The following is a 13812-nucleotide window of genomic DNA, read 5'->3' as shown; positions in this document are numbered from 1 at the left end:
CAGGGAGCTAGATGGGGAGGAGAAGCACAACCAGGGAAAGGGGAGCGTCAGCATGAAGCCCTAGAAGGAGTGAGGAGGCAGACGGGGGTACCAGATGCTTTCATGAAAACAAAATGAGAACGAGGAAAAATACAATCATTGTAGACAGAAGTTCCATTATATGAGCTCCCAGAAGCTTTTAGTACTTTTTTTTTTTTCTTGTTAGGGCCACATTCATGGCCTATGGAAGTTCCCAGGCTAGGGGTCGAATGGGAACTGCAGCTGTGACCTACAGACCACAGCCACAGCAATGCAGGATCCAAGCTGCATCTGCAACCTACCGTGCAGCTCACCCACGGCAGTGCTGGATCCTTAAACCACCAAGCAACGCCAGGGATTGAACCTGCATCCTCATGGATATGAGTCGGGTTGGTAAACTGCTGAGCCACGACGGAACTCCCCAGTTTTGTTTTTTCGTTTTTTGGGGGGGGTTTGGTAGAGACGTCATTCTATCGTAACGGACATGGTGCTGGAAATGAACTTCCAATCAGGAAAACTGGAGGCAGAAAGGCTGCCCCGTTTCTCCACAGTAAGTCAGCATCTTGCAGACCCTGCAAGATCGTGTAGCCCCTGCTCCATCTTTCGCCTCCTAGATCACCCGAAACCAACTGGGGTGTATTTCGGACAGTTTGTCTCTCGTAATATTATTGATGTATTTCTAATGGGAAGATGTGGGCATCCCTAAGGGAACTGTACCTGATGGAAAACAAAAGAACCACGAGCGGGCTCACACTCCTTCTCATCCTTCTTTGACTTAATAAGCTCCTTGCAAATAACGAACTACTCCCGTCATGTGTCAGCCTGCACAGGGACTCAAGAACGCCTTTGTGGCACAGGATTACGTATGAAAATCATCCTCCGTAGCCGGTGGAACAGGCACCGTTTGAGTTTGCTATCGCAAGAGTGTGGAAGTGGCTCTTAAGCAGGACCCTCTCTGAGCAGTGAGAGCTGTGCGTACAGCAGCACGTGTACCCAAAGCACCAGGAACACGCCCCACAGAGGGGGACACATCTGGGGGCAGGGCCTTGGAGTCAGGTGTTGGCTTTCTTGACTCAGCTGAGCCCCTGACCCCCCAGCACTCAAGCTGCTCTTGGTTTTCTTTTTTTTTTTTTCTTTTTTTTTTTTTTTTTTTAACATTTTAGGGCTGCACCAGAGGCATGCGGAGGTTCCCAGGCTAGGGGTCAAATCCGAGCTGCAGCTGCCGGCCTACACCACAGCCACAGCCACACGGGATCTGAAATGCATCTGTGACCTACGCCACAGCTCACGGCAACACCAGATCCTTAACCCACTGAGCAGGGCCAGGGATGGAACCCGCATCCTCACGGATACTAGTCGGGTTCCTTACCAGTGAGCCACAACGGGAACTCCTGGTCTTGATTTTAATGCCCAGGGACTTCTGGCCTCTTAGGTGACACGACGAATGGGCTAAGAGCAGAGATGGAAGAAACTGCACGAGCAGAGATGGACAGAAATATAGTAACATCTCTAAGAAAAGAATGACCTAGAGATTATCTAAGTAAGTAAAGTCAGAAAGAGAAAGACAAAGACCATATGATGTCACTTATATGTGGAATCTAAAATATGGCACAGAGGAACCTAGATGAACAGAACAGAAACAGACTCACAGACATGGAGAGCAGACTTGTGGTTGCCAAGGGGGCAGGGGAGAGAGTGGGATGGACAGAGAGTTTGGGGCTAGTAGATGCAAACTATTCCATTGAGAATGGATGAGCAATGAGGTCCTGCTGTGTAGCACAGGGCGCTGTATCCAAGCATTTATGATAGAACATGATGGAGGGTAAGAGAGATGACGATGAGAAAGATGAGATGAAAGAATGTATGTATATGTCTGATGGGGTCACTTTGCTCTACAGCAGAAATTGACAGAACATTGTAAATCAACTATAGCTAAAAGATTTTTAAAAAAGAAAATAGGGCAGCAAAAAAAAAATAATTGATATAATTTAACTTGAAAATTTCATTTGAATTTGGTAGAAAGCAATGGTCTTGCAAGGGTTGTGGGCTAAACGTAAGACGTGTAAACAAAAAGTATTACAATCAGAAGCAGCATCTGAATGGAGTTCCGGTCGTGGCTCAGTGGTTAATGAATCCAACTAGGAACCATGAGGTTGCGGGTTCGATCCCTGGTCTCGTTCAGTGGGTTAAGGATCCGGTGTTGCCGTGAGCTGTGGTGTAGGTTGCAGACAAGGCTGGGATCCCGCGTTACTGTGGCTCTGGTGTAGGCTGGCGGCTACAGCTCTGATTCGACCCCTAGCCTGGGAACCTCCATATGCCACAGGAGTGGCCCTAGAAAAGGCAAAAAGATTAAAAAAAAAAAAAAAAGTAGCATCTGAAGAGAGGACTGAAAACCCAGCAAACAGGGGACTCTATAGCAGAGGGTTCCTCTGAGGATTAAGGGAGACTCTGCATATTCAGAGCTCAGTAGAGTGAGTGATGCATACAGAGTGTTCAGGAACCATCAGCCACGTTGGCCATGGATGTGGCAAAGGGTGCCACTTGTATATGAAATGAAGTGTGCTCAGCCCAGGTCCTGAGAGCCGGCCACCCTGTCATCACCTGGAGCTGTGGGCAGCCCCGGGCCCTGCAGGCTCAGGGTGGTGTTTCCATCACACAGTCAAGCAGAAAGAATTGGGAAGTGGTGAGCACAGACCTAAGGAGCTGACTCAGCCCCCGAACCCCTAGGCAGAGAGACACCCCTCTTCTTCCGCAGAAAACCATAACCACGAATGTGGTTCCCGTCTGGGCACCAGATGTCATCCTTATTAAGAGCCACCCAGGAGGTGCCTGGTGGTCTTGCAGTTAAGGATTCAGAGCTGTCACTGTGGTAGCTCCAGTCTGATCCTTGGTCCAGCTTTTTCTGTATGCTGCGGGCGCAGCGCCCCCCCCGAATTAAATAAATTTTTAAAAAGCTGCCTTTCCTATCACTGCATGCAGCTTTGCTTGAGCTGAAAGAGAAGGCTCCTCGCATAGGGACTCAGTTTTCTGTCTGACAACGCAAGCTGGGCTGGGCTGACTTCTCACGTGGACCTCTGGGGACCCACGGAGGTGAGGTACATGCCTGGTTCTCTCTCGACAGCATCGACCTTGAGCGGGTCACTCAGCCCCCTGCTTTTGGTTCCCATCGGTGACAGGGAGGGAGGCAGGATTCCGCCTCCGTCTCTGGGAGGTTCAACAGCCCAACTATTATTCGTTGAGAACAGCAGGGCCGATGGGGTAACAGGTGCGGGGAGATATACATACACATATACAAAGAACGCGTCTTTATCCCACGATACTCCCCCCCCCACCATACACTGTGACACACACCCTTTAAACACAAACCATGTACCTGAATTTTTTTATTTTATTATTTATCTATATATTTTTTTTTTACCAGACCCAAGGCATATGGAAGTTCCCGGTTCAGGGACTGAATCCAAGCCACAGCTGTGACCTATAACACAGCTGCAGCAGCACCAGATCCATAACCCACGGCCCCTGGGCCTAAGATCGAACCCCCATGTCAGCAGTGACCTGAGCCACCACAGAACCAGTGCAGGATCCTTAACCTGCTGTGCCACAGTGGGAACTCCCAAACCATTTCCTTTTTCTTTATTTTTAAGTATAGTGGATTTCCAATGTTGTGCCACTTTCTCCTGTACACCAAAGTGACGCAGTCACACCCATATATTATATACACTCCCTTTCTTATAGTATCTTCCATCATGGTCTATCCCAAGAGACTGGGTATATACAGGTCCCTGTGCTGGTGGTGGGACCTCATCGCTTATCCATTCTAAGTGTCACAGTTTGCATCTACTAACCCCAAAGTCCCTGTCAATTCCGCTACATACCCCCTGCCCCTTCGGCCAAAGTATTTACTTTTAATGCCTTAAACCATTAAGATCTAGGTGCCGTCCGAGTTCACTACCGAGAAAGCAATTACAAGGATTTAGGCAGCCCTGTGCATCCTTTCCGGCTCTCCCAAAGCTCATGCCACAAGCGCTTGCAGTTCTGAAACCTGGAGTCTCTGTTTATCGCTAACGTCATTGGCAGGGCCTCTCCCAAGCAACACCATCGGCCTGCTCCTTTGGGGTCTGCCTCGGTGTTTCCTTTCTACCCCTCGGTGGGCAAAGCAACAGTCTCGGGACGACCGTCTCGGCCTGTCCCTCGCCATCCTTTCCCCTGCTGTTTGTTCACCTGTTTGTCAATCCTCCTCCGATCGTCGGGGAAGCTGGCCTCCGGCTCCCCACCCGTCCAGCATGCAGGCTCTCCCAGCCAATCGTCTAGTCTATCTCATCTCAGCATCCTCTCCTTGACACCGACCACACTGCTGGTCTGCTGGCAGCAGGAAGAGTGTTTTCCCTAAACTTGGTCCCTTCGGCTCACTGCCCTCATAGTTCTTCCTGCTTCAAATCCTCTTTCTGTTTTTTTGGGGGGGCAGAGGGGGCTGCGAGTCAGTCGATCTGTAAAAATCTCTGGATGGACTCTGAACAAAAGGCATTTCAGCATTTCAGGAGATCAGCCCCCATCTGAGCACTGCATGTTCTCACCAGCCATGAGGCCAGGTAGGCATTCCCTGCAAGCTTGCCTTCCCTCGGTGACGGGGACCTCACCCGCTCCTGAAGCAGACTGAACTGTGAGCGAGTTCTCTGTTCTGAGCTGGGAGAACTCTCCCTTTCATCATTAGGTTTTTTGTTTGCTTGTTTGTTTTGTCTTTTTAGGGGTGCAGTCACAGCATATGGAGGTTCCTAGGCTAGGGGTTGAATCAGAGCTACAGTTGCCAGTCTACACCACAGCCACAGCAATGCTGGATCCGAGCCGCATCTGGAACCTACACCACAGCTCATGGCAACTCTGGATCTTTAACCCGCGGAGCAAGGGTTAAAGGGATCCAACCCACATCCTCATGGATACTAGTCAGGTTTGTAACCCCCACAGCCACAATGGGCACTCCTTCATCGTTAGGTTTTATTCAGCCTTGGCCCACATACATGAGTGTCTTAGACAGTCATCCAAGTCCTGCTTTTACATGATGGGCCGAGAGACAGCTGGGGGCTCCCTTCTCCGGACTAAACCTGCCAGGACGTACTGCTGGGTCCTCCCCACTTTAAGTCACATCCTCCAGCGAACAGGTCCCAACAGCGACCCAGGTCCTGGGATCATCTGTGCGTGTGGCATTCCCTCATATTCTCTTCCGTCTTGTTATTTTCTCCTTGAATGGCACGGCTGTGAGCTCCCAGCCAGCTTGCTCAGTGGTCCCAGACAACACAGAAGTTTAAGGCAGAGCTAACACGATGGCCTCTGTTGCCAGGCGGCCACCGCGCACATATCTCCTGTCACTTCCTATACATTCACAGTGGCCCAGTTGTTCATAGCACAATAAACACGGCACCTGGCACTCCTGGGCATCAATCCAGAGAAAGAGACTCAAAGAGACACATGTCCTGCAATGTTCACTGCAGCCCTATATACAACAGCCAAGACATGGAAACAACCTAAATGTCCATCAACAGAGGAGTGGATAAAGAAGATGTGGTACATTCACACAAGGGAATATTACTCAGCCATCAAAAGGAAAGAACAGCAGTTGCAGCAACATGGATGGACCTAGAAATTACCATGCTGAGTGAAGTCCATCAGACAGCGAGACACCAACATCAAATGCTATCACTTATATGTGGAATCTGTTCTTTGCAGAACAGATCCTGACTCACTGACTTTGAAAAATGTATGGTTTCCAAAGGAGACAGGTTGGGGGGTGGGGGATGGGCTGGAGGTTTGGGATGGAAAGGCTATAAAATTGGGTTGTGATGATCGCTGTACAACTATAAATGGAATAAATTCATTGAGGAATAATAAAAAAAAAAGACACCCGGGTACAAACAGACCCTCCACAAACCCCATGTGCTGCCTTTACTGTGTCTTAATCCAGAATATCAGCTCTCTGGTCCTCCTCTCACTTGCTCCTTTCCCAGTCGGAGCCCCTTCCTCATATCTGTGCTTTGGATGTCACCATTCCTAAGGACAACCAGAAAAGCCCTGCTTCCTGGCATACTTGTCAGGTCCATAGTGAATAACCGCTTGTATAGCACATATTTATAGTTTACAATCATCTTGGTTTGTTTGTTTTGTCTTTTTAGGGCCGCACCCGCGGCATATGGAGGTTCCCAGGCTAGGAGTCGAATCGGAGCTACAGCTGCCACCCTGCACCACAGCCACAGCAACGTCGGATCTCTAACCCACCGAGCAAGGCCAGGTATTGAACCCGCATCCTCCTGGAAACTAGTCGAGTCCGTTATCCACTGAGCTATAACAGGAACTCCTAAATTACAATCATCTTACTCTTCAGAGCAGCCCCAGGGAGCAGGCATTTCTCCTCATTTTATAGATGAGGACAACTGAGGCCGGGTGGAACTCCCAACCAAGGAGATGTTTGATCTCCTGTTTGATGCTATTTAATCATCCTGCTTATTCAGGAGCTCACGGACTTCAGGGAGAGAATGTTTCCTAACGTGAAGTTCCAAGTATCAAGGACAGCATGAGTCACAAAGGAAAAACCGGAGGAATCTGGTCCCTATTTATTTCTGGCTTTGCTATAAACTCCCTCACAGTTTGACTTTCCCGGCTCTCATTTCCTCCTTCATAAAATAAGCAGATCAAATCAGACGGTCCCTGAAATGCTCTCCCGCTCAGCTGTCCTTTGTCGCCTGCCCTGTCTCTGCCGTGTTGCTAAAAGTAGGCAGAAAACATTGCTGAAATACCTTTCTTTTTTATTTCTCATTTTTTTTAAGTTTCTAAAATTAGCTGGATCATTATGAAACGGTCCAGCTAGTCTGTCAAGAAGGAAGACAACTGTCATCTATGTCATTGTTCTTTTTTTTTTTTTTTGCTTTTTAGGGCCGCACATGTGGCATATGGATCCAGCAACGCCAGATCCGTAACCCACTGAACGAGACCAGGGATCGATCCCACATCCTCCGCGATATTATTCAGGTTCCCAACCTGCTGAGCCACAACGGGAACTCCCAATAGTTCATGTGTAAGCAGTTCATTTTCTGTAATGAGACGATAACTCTGGAAACACCTGCCGGGGTGCAGACCGTCTTTAAAGCCCCATAGTCTTAGAGCAGAGGTCCTCAACCCAGGCGACACTGGCAACGTCTGGAGACGTTTTGAGTTGCCATAGTGATCTAGTGAGTAGGGGCCAAGGATGCTGCTAAACACCCCACAGGCTTAGGACCGGTCCGGAAGCACTGGGTTACCTGGCGCAAGATGCCAGCGGGGCTGAGGCTGAGCAACCCCGTCTTAAAGATGAAGCCAAAGACCAGCCCCAAACTCTTCTTGCAGGGACGCGACACAGGTGGGCACACCTGCAAGAACCGAGAACCTTACCTTGCAAAGAAGGACGCGGCCACGGAGGTGCCCGCGGAGGTCTCGCTAGCCACGCCGGAGCCCTGCGAGGTGGGGACGCCGCAGGCTGAAGGCTTGTCCGCATTGTAGCGATTCAGCACCGCCTCTGTCAGGCCCTCCCGGCCAGGCTCTGTCATCAGCTGGGAGATCTGGCAAGGAAAAGAGACCATGCTCATTACCTGTGGCTCAGGGCATCTCCCGACCAGCACCTGCAGCATCTCTGCTCTGGGGTCAGGGCCAGAGAATGGGGGGTGGTGAGGCTGGCTGTGAACATGCCCCCGTGTGCTTTCAATGACATGCAACATGCACACAGTATGTATAGGTGACGCCTGCGGCTTCTCTAAGGCCATCTCCCAGCCTTTGAGCCGGAATACCTCCTTATTGTCATTCAATACAATGGAATAAAATGATCCCCTGACATTCTAAGTTTCAAATGAAGTCTGTGCCTTCCCCTCTATTAAGAAGGCAGAAGCTATTATCCACTATTTGCAGCCCACGAGCAGACCCGGAAGAGCAAACTGCTGCTTCCCAGAAACGGCCCCAAGTGCTGGCAAATAGATGAGGTGGCATAGATGTCATTTTACGAAGGGAAAAGTGAAGCCACTAAGAAAGAATGTAAGAAATTAGACAAGACACTATTTGTTATTATTGTTGTTTGCTCTAGGCAGGCAGCAAATAAATGATGATGCAGAGAAGTTCCTGAAAATAGGTTCAGCCCACCATGAATTACCAAGGGTTTTGCTGTTGTCTTGTGTGTTTTTTGTTTATCTGTGGTGTTTAGGCTGTTTCAGCAGCTTTCATTTTCCTACTGGCTCATTAAGATCAGTGGCTTCCATTTTATCGGCAATAACTGCCTTGATAACACAAGTTCTAGTGGATGGCGCTGGGTCCACTTTGCCTAAATCCACATAATACCCTGTGAAGAACCACAATTCTGGGCAACGTTAGATACTTGCGTAGAAACACAGTCTGGGAACGTGCTAATCCCATGACAAATATAATAATTATGCAGACAAGGCTAAGTGCGCTATTTTGAAAGCCTGATACTTTAAAATTTTCGTCCACTTGTAGAAAGGAAAAACTGTTTTGTTTTGTTTTGTTTTAAAGGAAACTTTAGCTTGAAGAAAAAAAAAAGTGTCTCCCACCAGCTCGAACCTCTTAAATGCTGAGTGGAAAATGTTCCTAATTGTCTAGAAAATACAAGTGCAATCAGGAGCAGCACCCACTTTGAGCAGCCAGAGGGCCAGGGAAAGAGGCCCATTTGTTAACCTTTGAACATAAAACATTTGTACTTTTCATTATTCGAAGAATAGCGATCGCTCTGAGCCCCACGGACTTGAAACTCTGCTCTGCTTAAATTCATGTGCTGACTTGGAAAGTCCTGGCATTATTCTGCTGTAATTCTGCCAACACACACTTTCTTATTCTCATTCATTCAACGCATTATAAGGAAACTCAACCCACATTCAAGAAACCCGAGAGGAGGCAGCAAAAGCAGTCAGGGGCCTGGAGGACTTTCCCTCACTGGCAGGAGCTGATGCCCAGGCAGAGGGCCCGTGTCACCTCTCCTGGGGCTTCCTCTGCTGCCCGGGGGGGTGGGAGCTCCCCTCAACCAGCTGCCACTCTCCCTGAGGTGGGAGGCAGCCTGGAGGGGGTAACTGACATAGCGGGGACCCGGCCATGGCCATGCATGCAGCTGTCACCATGAAATGACACTGATGATGCACCAGTGTGGTCCATGACGCCCTCCTGGGCAGTGTCCAAAAACAAAACCCCCAAATCCACAGCACCATTTCATCAAGATCTAAGAGACACACACTGATTTTAACACACAAAGACATCTGAAAAAAGCCAGTTTTTTTTTTTTTTTTTTTTTTTTTTTTTTTTAGGGCTGCACTCATGCCATATGGAAGTTCCCTGGCTAGGGGTCAAATCAGAGCTGCAGCCACTAGCCTACACCACAGCCACAGCAACACCAGATTTGAGCTACGCCTGTGACCTACACCACAGCTCACGGCCACACCGGATTCCCAACCTGCTGAGCGAGGCCAGGGATCAAACCCTCATCCTCATGGTTACCCGTCAGGTTCATTACCATTGCACCCCTATGGGAACTCTGCACCATCTCATGTTCTAGATGGGTGTGTTTCTTCCTTTGCATTACTGTCATTCTTATCTCAAGTTTGGAGGGAAGGGAGGGCAATTCTTCTGAATAGTCCTGGCAGGTGCCGGGCAAACCCACGAAGAAGCCACCAGGATGTGTGGCCAACAGCAAGATGCCCACCACAGAGGCACAGATTTCTGGGTGATTCCCGATTCCTGAATCTGGCCCAAGATGGATGTGACAATCCCATGAGCACGTGGCTTTCAACAGTGTCACCTAGCAAATGAATTTCAGTGCACTGGCCTCCTTAAAAGCGAGCTATTGCCTATCTTATGTCAAACAAGCTTGGATCCCCAACTCTTAAAGACCAGAGATGAGTGGACCTGCGACACTCAATTCTCTAACCTCTAAGTACAATTACTTAGTAAGAGGTTGTTTTTAGAAATTAGAATTGCAGAAGGTTTTGAGCTAGAAGGGGTGTCAAGATCATCTTCTTTGGAGTTCCTATTGTGGCTCAGGGGTGACGAGTCTGACTAGTATCCATGAGGATGTGGGTTCGATCCCTGGCACTGCTCAGTGGGTTAAGGCGCTGGTATTGCTGTGGCTGAGTCATAGGCCAGCAACTACACCTCCAATTTGACCCCTAGCCTGGGAACTTCCATATGGCACAGGTGTGGCCCTAAGCAGGAAAAAAAAAGAAAAGAAAAGAAAAGAAAGAAAAGAAAAATCCTTGTGTTTCTATTTCATTTGACCATTGGGATATAACACCACCAAAGTGTAGCGTTTGGGCTCCACTCTGTGCTAGTTCAGGACTCAAGAGGGCCTCTTTTTTAGACCAGGAATTCATTTGCTCATTTATTCACATTGACAGTCACCTACTGGGTACTCAGTACATGCCAGGCACTGTGGCGGGCATATGTGCCAACATTTCTTACAGTCCCTGTACCTGCAATGTTTACTTCTTTTTTCCCTTGATAGTTGTGTACAATTCACTAGCTCACTGCTGTCAATATCTTTTACAAAGGTAATCCACCAAATAGCTGGCTTAATCAACTTCTCTCTGTTATCTCTGTTGACCCAAATCTTTATGACGCTGAAAAAGAGTGGAACTAGGCTTGCTCTGAATATGTGTAGCCATGGCTGCTTTAATTGAAAAATTAAAATCATATCCATTCCAGACTATTCTGAGAGAGAGAGAGATAGCCCCCTTATCAGATAAGCTATGATTTTTTTCCTACACATACTGGGGTGTAGGCTTCAGAGTGATGGGTTTTGATGGAGCTTTTCTTATCGTGCTTGTTACCAAGGATTCTATCTTCCTCAATGCTTCAAACTACACATAGGTCGTAACTGAATTGTTCCACAATAAAGGAAACAAATTGTCTCCAGGATGACATTCAGCTATTAAAGAACCCTTCCCATCCAAATTCTTTCTGTGGCTCTCTGAGACCATGACAGCTTGTCACTGAACTGGCCATACAGCAGAGAAGGCTGGTCCCTATCTAGGATAGTGCTATCGTCATTAACAGAAGAAAGTTGCTCTCACACCTCTTCTTCCCCTTACAAGCCTCATGTGAAACAATCGACATTAAGTTGGGCAAACACGCTATTGTTCCCATTTCGCAGATGAGAAAACAGAGGCTCAGAGGAGTTAGGTGATTTGTCCAAGCCTTTCAGCCATTAAATAGGGAAGTTTCAGATGGAAAAGCAGGACTTGGACTCCATTCTTTATTTATTTATTTTTTTAATTATTAGGGAGTTCCTGTTGTGGCTCAGCAATAAGGAACCCGCCTGGTATCCATGAGGATGTAGGTTTGATCCCTGGCCTCGCTCAGTGGGTTCGGGATCCAGCGTTGCTGTGAGCTGTGGGGTAGGTCGCAGACGCAGCCCAGATCGTGAGTTGCTGTGGCTGTGGTGTAGGTCGGCAGCTGCAGCTCCAATTCAAACCCTAGCCTGGGAACCTCCATAAGCCATAGGTATGGTCCTAAAAAGACTAAATAAATAAAGAAAATGATGATAAGATCGCACCTCATTACTGAGGGGTACTATGTAACCTGGGTACCTAATAGACTTGCACGATTACAGGGAGCAAATTTTACTTAACCACTGACCTCAAGAGATGAGAAAGAACGCTAGACAGAAAAACCTGCAGTCGGCCAAAGACACGTGATCTCGCTCCCTCTCCAACTCGCAGGTGGTGTGTATGCAGAAAGGGCCCCGTGATTTGGTAAAGGGGAGTCTCCAGAATGTGTTTTTAGGCACATCCGTAAGTCAAAGAGGTCCTCCAGGAATGGGAAGGAGGAAAGGGGTTGTACTTCCCCACCTTTGTCCAGGCTGAGCAGCCACAGACAGAGGCTGGAGGGGATCCCGGGTCACCCCCCAACATGTGGCTGAAGGAACGCGCCCCCAGGGGGGCCCCCTGGCTGCAGCCCCCGCCACGCCAACAGCAATGAATTCACCTCACCGGGAATTGCTCCAGCCCTCAGCTTCCCAAGCCAGAGCTGGCTCTCAGGAGCCACATGGGGCAGACACTACAGCCCCCGATGGCTGGATGTGAGAAGCTTTCCTTCCATGGTCATTCTGGCGACAAAAGTAACACCTACCACCTACCCCTGACCCTGCATTGCCTACCCCATCCCCCGCCTACTTACTCAGCAGCGCTCACTCAGTTTTATTCCCGGGCAGTGGCCTTTCCTACCAGTGGTGCCCCCTGCCTTCAAAAGCAAGTCTCTCGAGAGACTTTCTTTTTTTTCCTTTTTTTTTTTTTTTTTTTGCTGTGAGCTATAATGAAGGCTCTGTTCTATAAAAATCTACCAGGAAGCCTTGGCTTCGCCAAAGGGCGAGGAGATGAGCCCTAATCCCCCAACCCAGGACCCCAACCATTCTCCAACCCCACAACAGCCCCCACCTCTAGCTCCCAGACCAGGCAGGCGGCATAGGCATGCGAGATGGGGTTGAAGCCTGAGCCGTAGTGGATCTGCCCTCACTGTGGTCCTGTAGGAACTGGATTCTAAGAGACCAGTGGTCAGAAAGCTGGGGCTCCAGGGGAGAGCATCGAGCTTGGAGGAGCCAAGACTGGACCCCGATTTATGTGATTCTGAGACATTTTCTTTCTGCCTTCCACCCTCAGTCCAACCCCTCTGTCTAACTGTCCCCTTGCAGTGGCTCTTGTGGTCCCCTCCCCAAAACCCACGGTAAGAGAAAAAAGCTCAAACAGCAGGAGGCCCGGAACTTTAGCTTCATTGCACAGTGTGCAATCAAGAGCCTTCTCTTCAGAGAACCCCGCTTTACCTCTGCGTTCCAGACGGCTCTGAATTAATTTTTTCTCTCACGCCCCTGTGAAAGCTGCAAGACTCTTCCTGGGAACATTGAAATTCACAAACTCCAATCTCTTCATCTAACACATTTGAAAGACATCAAGTTCTGGGGGAAAGGATTCGTTATCTTGATGATGTGTGTATGTCACAGTCTAGAAACAGCCGCTGAAAACGTGTCAGGGGGTCTTAAGCACTAACTTTGGGCGGGGGGCCGGGGGAGGCGGTTGGGACGACGACTAGATTTTCACCACAGGCTTTTGTTTGGTTGAGTTCTGATTAAAACCTGCTGTCAGCTCTCCAGCTCAGTTACACGGGACCATTTCACTAGAGCAACAGTATCTGTGATGTTCAAAACATCACATGACATCTCTCAGGGTGGTGAGCAATGAAACACGGGACAGCAGCAAAGGAGCCAGGCACGGGGAGGGGGTGCCTGTGTGTGCACATGCGTGTGATTGTCCACGTGGGGTCTTCAGTGCGCGTCCAAGCCCCCCCCCCCACCGTTTGTCTGCACCTAGAGCTGCTGCTCACAGACCTCACTGATCAAGCTGCTTGCTCGCTACATTCTCATCTCAGGCAAGACTCATGTCTTACAGTTTTTGCAGGGAAACCTCAGCATGAGGAGCAATGTACTTGCCCACAAAGAAATCTCGAGGCTTAAATTCAGTTACGATCCTGACCACAGCACCGAAAGATGTTTGGCTGTTATCACCCAAGGGTGTTTTCCCATCACCGACCACAATCTATAAGCCATGGACCTTTAATTTCCCCACTGACGGGAAGGACTCCGAGATCTCCCAGAGGGTGTCAGCATGAAGGGTCATCTCAAATGGCATTACTGATCCAGAAAGCTGCCTCCCTTGGACTTGACACCAACAGTATCCATTTCCTGTGTTAAACAGCATCTCTGGACGGCAAATGCATTCGACTCAGTCT

The 13812-nt window shown here is 48.9% G+C and overlaps 1 protein-coding gene across 2 annotated transcripts in view; it reads right to left on the bottom strand.

Annotated features, from left to right (window-relative positions):
* KIF26B (kinesin family member 26B) overlaps positions 1–13812 on the bottom strand; it is a 511688-nt gene that overhangs the window by 252631 nt on the left and 245245 nt on the right. For both annotated transcript variants that reach the window (XM_021064466.1, XM_021064467.1), the window contains one exon: positions 7438–7604. In XM_021064466.1, coding sequence (XP_020920125.1) covers positions 7438–7604 — 167 coding nt within the window. The remainder of the gene's footprint in view (positions 1–7437; positions 7605–13812) is intronic.

The sequence above is a fragment of the Sus scrofa genome, chromosome 10 (genome assembly GCF_000003025.6).
Source record: "Sus scrofa isolate TJ Tabasco breed Duroc chromosome 10, Sscrofa11.1, whole genome shotgun sequence".
In the NCBI taxonomy this organism is placed as follows: domain Eukaryota; kingdom Metazoa; phylum Chordata; class Mammalia; order Artiodactyla; family Suidae; genus Sus; species Sus scrofa.
Note: the sequence above shows the minus strand (reverse complement) of the source record. Positions and strands in the feature narration are given on the sequence as shown.